The sequence below is a fragment of the Sinocyclocheilus anshuiensis genome, unplaced genomic scaffold (genome assembly GCF_001515605.1).
Source record: "Sinocyclocheilus anshuiensis isolate Anshui unplaced genomic scaffold, SAMN03320099.WGS_v1.1 C32998006, whole genome shotgun sequence".
In the NCBI taxonomy this organism is placed as follows: Eukaryota; Metazoa; Chordata; class Actinopteri; order Cypriniformes; family Cyprinidae; genus Sinocyclocheilus; species Sinocyclocheilus anshuiensis.
Genome location: NW_015621303.1, coordinates 1 through 2,009, shown reverse-complemented (window position 1 = coordinate 2,009; position 2,009 = coordinate 1). Strand labels below are relative to the sequence as shown.

The window sequence follows — 2,009 nt, the reverse complement described above, 5'->3', positions numbered from 1 at the left end:
CTGCACTGAGCTTCATGTGACTACGTTTGAAATAGCTCTGATGTAAGAAGCATATGTTCGATGTTTGACTCGAAATGTTAATCCGAAAACAGCACAAGCTTTTATATTTAGATGTCCAGCATCTTCCAACCTGTATGGCCTGCATCTGAGGAACAAAAAAATAAATGTTAGGCAGAATGCTAGTTAACGTTACCTTTCACTTTCAATGTATAGAAAATTATCTATGCAGTGGAGGCGAATTGTGACTGAGGCTGTCATTATGCCTGACATTTCTTTTGTTCCACTGAAGAAAGAAAGTCATACAGGTTTGGAAGGTCATGACGGTGAGTATATGATGGGTGAACTATTCTTTTAATTGTAGGTTCTGATCATGTGTGATACCTCAACGCCTCTTGTTTTTGCAGGTAACTGAGCATGCCAGTCATCAGAGCCCTTAGTAAGGTGGCAAAGCAGGCCCTGCTGGCCCCTGCGTGTGGATGTCAGCCTCTGACGGTGGCGATACGCTACATCGGCTTCTCCCCGCGCCAGGTCACCTCTGGATCTGATGCCAGCTTTCATTCTGTGTCCTTCTCTGAAACCGACCACCCCAAAGTTCTCATCACAGGTATGAAAAACGGGTACTTGGTACATTGGCATTTTTTATTTAAGAGTTGGGACTTTTGTATTTTGTCACGTTGATCACACTGGTTTTAGCACGTTTTTAAGATGGGTGGATCCTGACTCCCCTACTGTGTTTTTGCTGAGTCTTTTTCTCTCTCTGTCAGGTGGCCTCGGGCAACTAGGGGTTGGGCTTGCTAAACTATTAAGGTATGCACATTATAGTACATATATAAAAGCATTAATCTTTTGCATTGTAGATGCATTTACAAATGTAATGTTTTACATAAAAACGTATATTACATAATACAGTTCTACCTCCTGTCTCATAGGAAGCGATTTGGAAAAAACAATGTGATCCTCTCAGATATCAGGAAACCACCAAGCAATGTCTTTCACAGTGGTATGTTTTCTGTTAATCTCAAACGAATTCTTACTATAATTTCATGAGAGAAATAATTGGGGTAGCACTCTATTAATGGGTCTGTTATGTTATAATTATATATCCATTTAAACCAGATGTTTGCCAGATGTAGTTTGGAGAGTCATTTGTTAGAGATAATTTATCATTTGTTAATGTTAAGGTAATTTGTTAATGTTAATCGAATGTTAAGGTAATTTAGACGAGTAAAGAAGTGCTAATTATGTTTATTATAGTGGCTAATTAACTGTTTTGTCAAATTTCTTTTAATTAGCTTGGATAATTGATTTAACATTTGTTTGCATGTCTAAAACAGGTGAACATGCACAATCATAGCGTTTATTTAAATAGCTTAATTAATTTTAAAAGATAAAGGATTTTTATCTTCATTTCAATATTGTTAATATTGAGAAATATGTTCAGAGCTAGACTGATCACACAAGTTCTGACATGTTGATTACATTTTTTTTATTTTTTATTTTTTACACAGGCCCCTTTATCTACTCTGACATTCTGGACTACAAGAACTTGCGAGAGATTGTAGTAAATAACAGGATCACCTGGTTAGTGCATTACAGTGCTCTTTTAAGTGCTGTTGGGGAAGCTAATGTGCCATTGGCACGAGCAGTCAACATCACAGGTAAGACTTTAGAAAACTAATGTAAAGTATTGCATTTAGACAGTACATTAAATGTAAAATTTTTATACTTATAATAATCTGCTTCTGTGCTTGTTATTTGTTTTGTTTTTTCAAATAAATTACATGGGTGTTTTACCAGAAAAAATGTATAGTATTTCTATCAAATAGAAAATTGTATATAGTGTTTACTGTAATGTTATAAAGCATTTATTTGTCTAGATCTTTCCATAAAATAGCCTTTGATAACATTAGCTTTTGATTCTGATACGGCACTAAATATAAGTTAATAAATTCATTCTAAATCTATTTTTTTTCTGTAGGACTACACAACATCCTAGACATTGCAGCAGA

The 2,009-nt window shown here is 35.2% G+C and overlaps 1 protein-coding gene across 1 annotated transcript; it reads left to right on the top strand.

Annotated features, from left to right (window-relative positions):
• Nucleotides 1-368: 368 nt before the first annotated feature.
• On the top strand, nucleotides 369-2,005 carry LOC107683163 (L-threonine 3-dehydrogenase, mitochondrial-like; the record flags this gene model as incomplete). The annotated part of the gene is made up of 5 exons (XM_016479236.1): nucleotides 369-604; nucleotides 765-807; nucleotides 930-1,000; nucleotides 1,509-1,658; nucleotides 1,979-2,005. Coding segments are annotated over exons 1-5 (481 nt in total), but the record flags the coding sequence as incomplete, so codon positions are not given.
• Nucleotides 2,006-2,009: the final 4 nt, after the last annotated feature.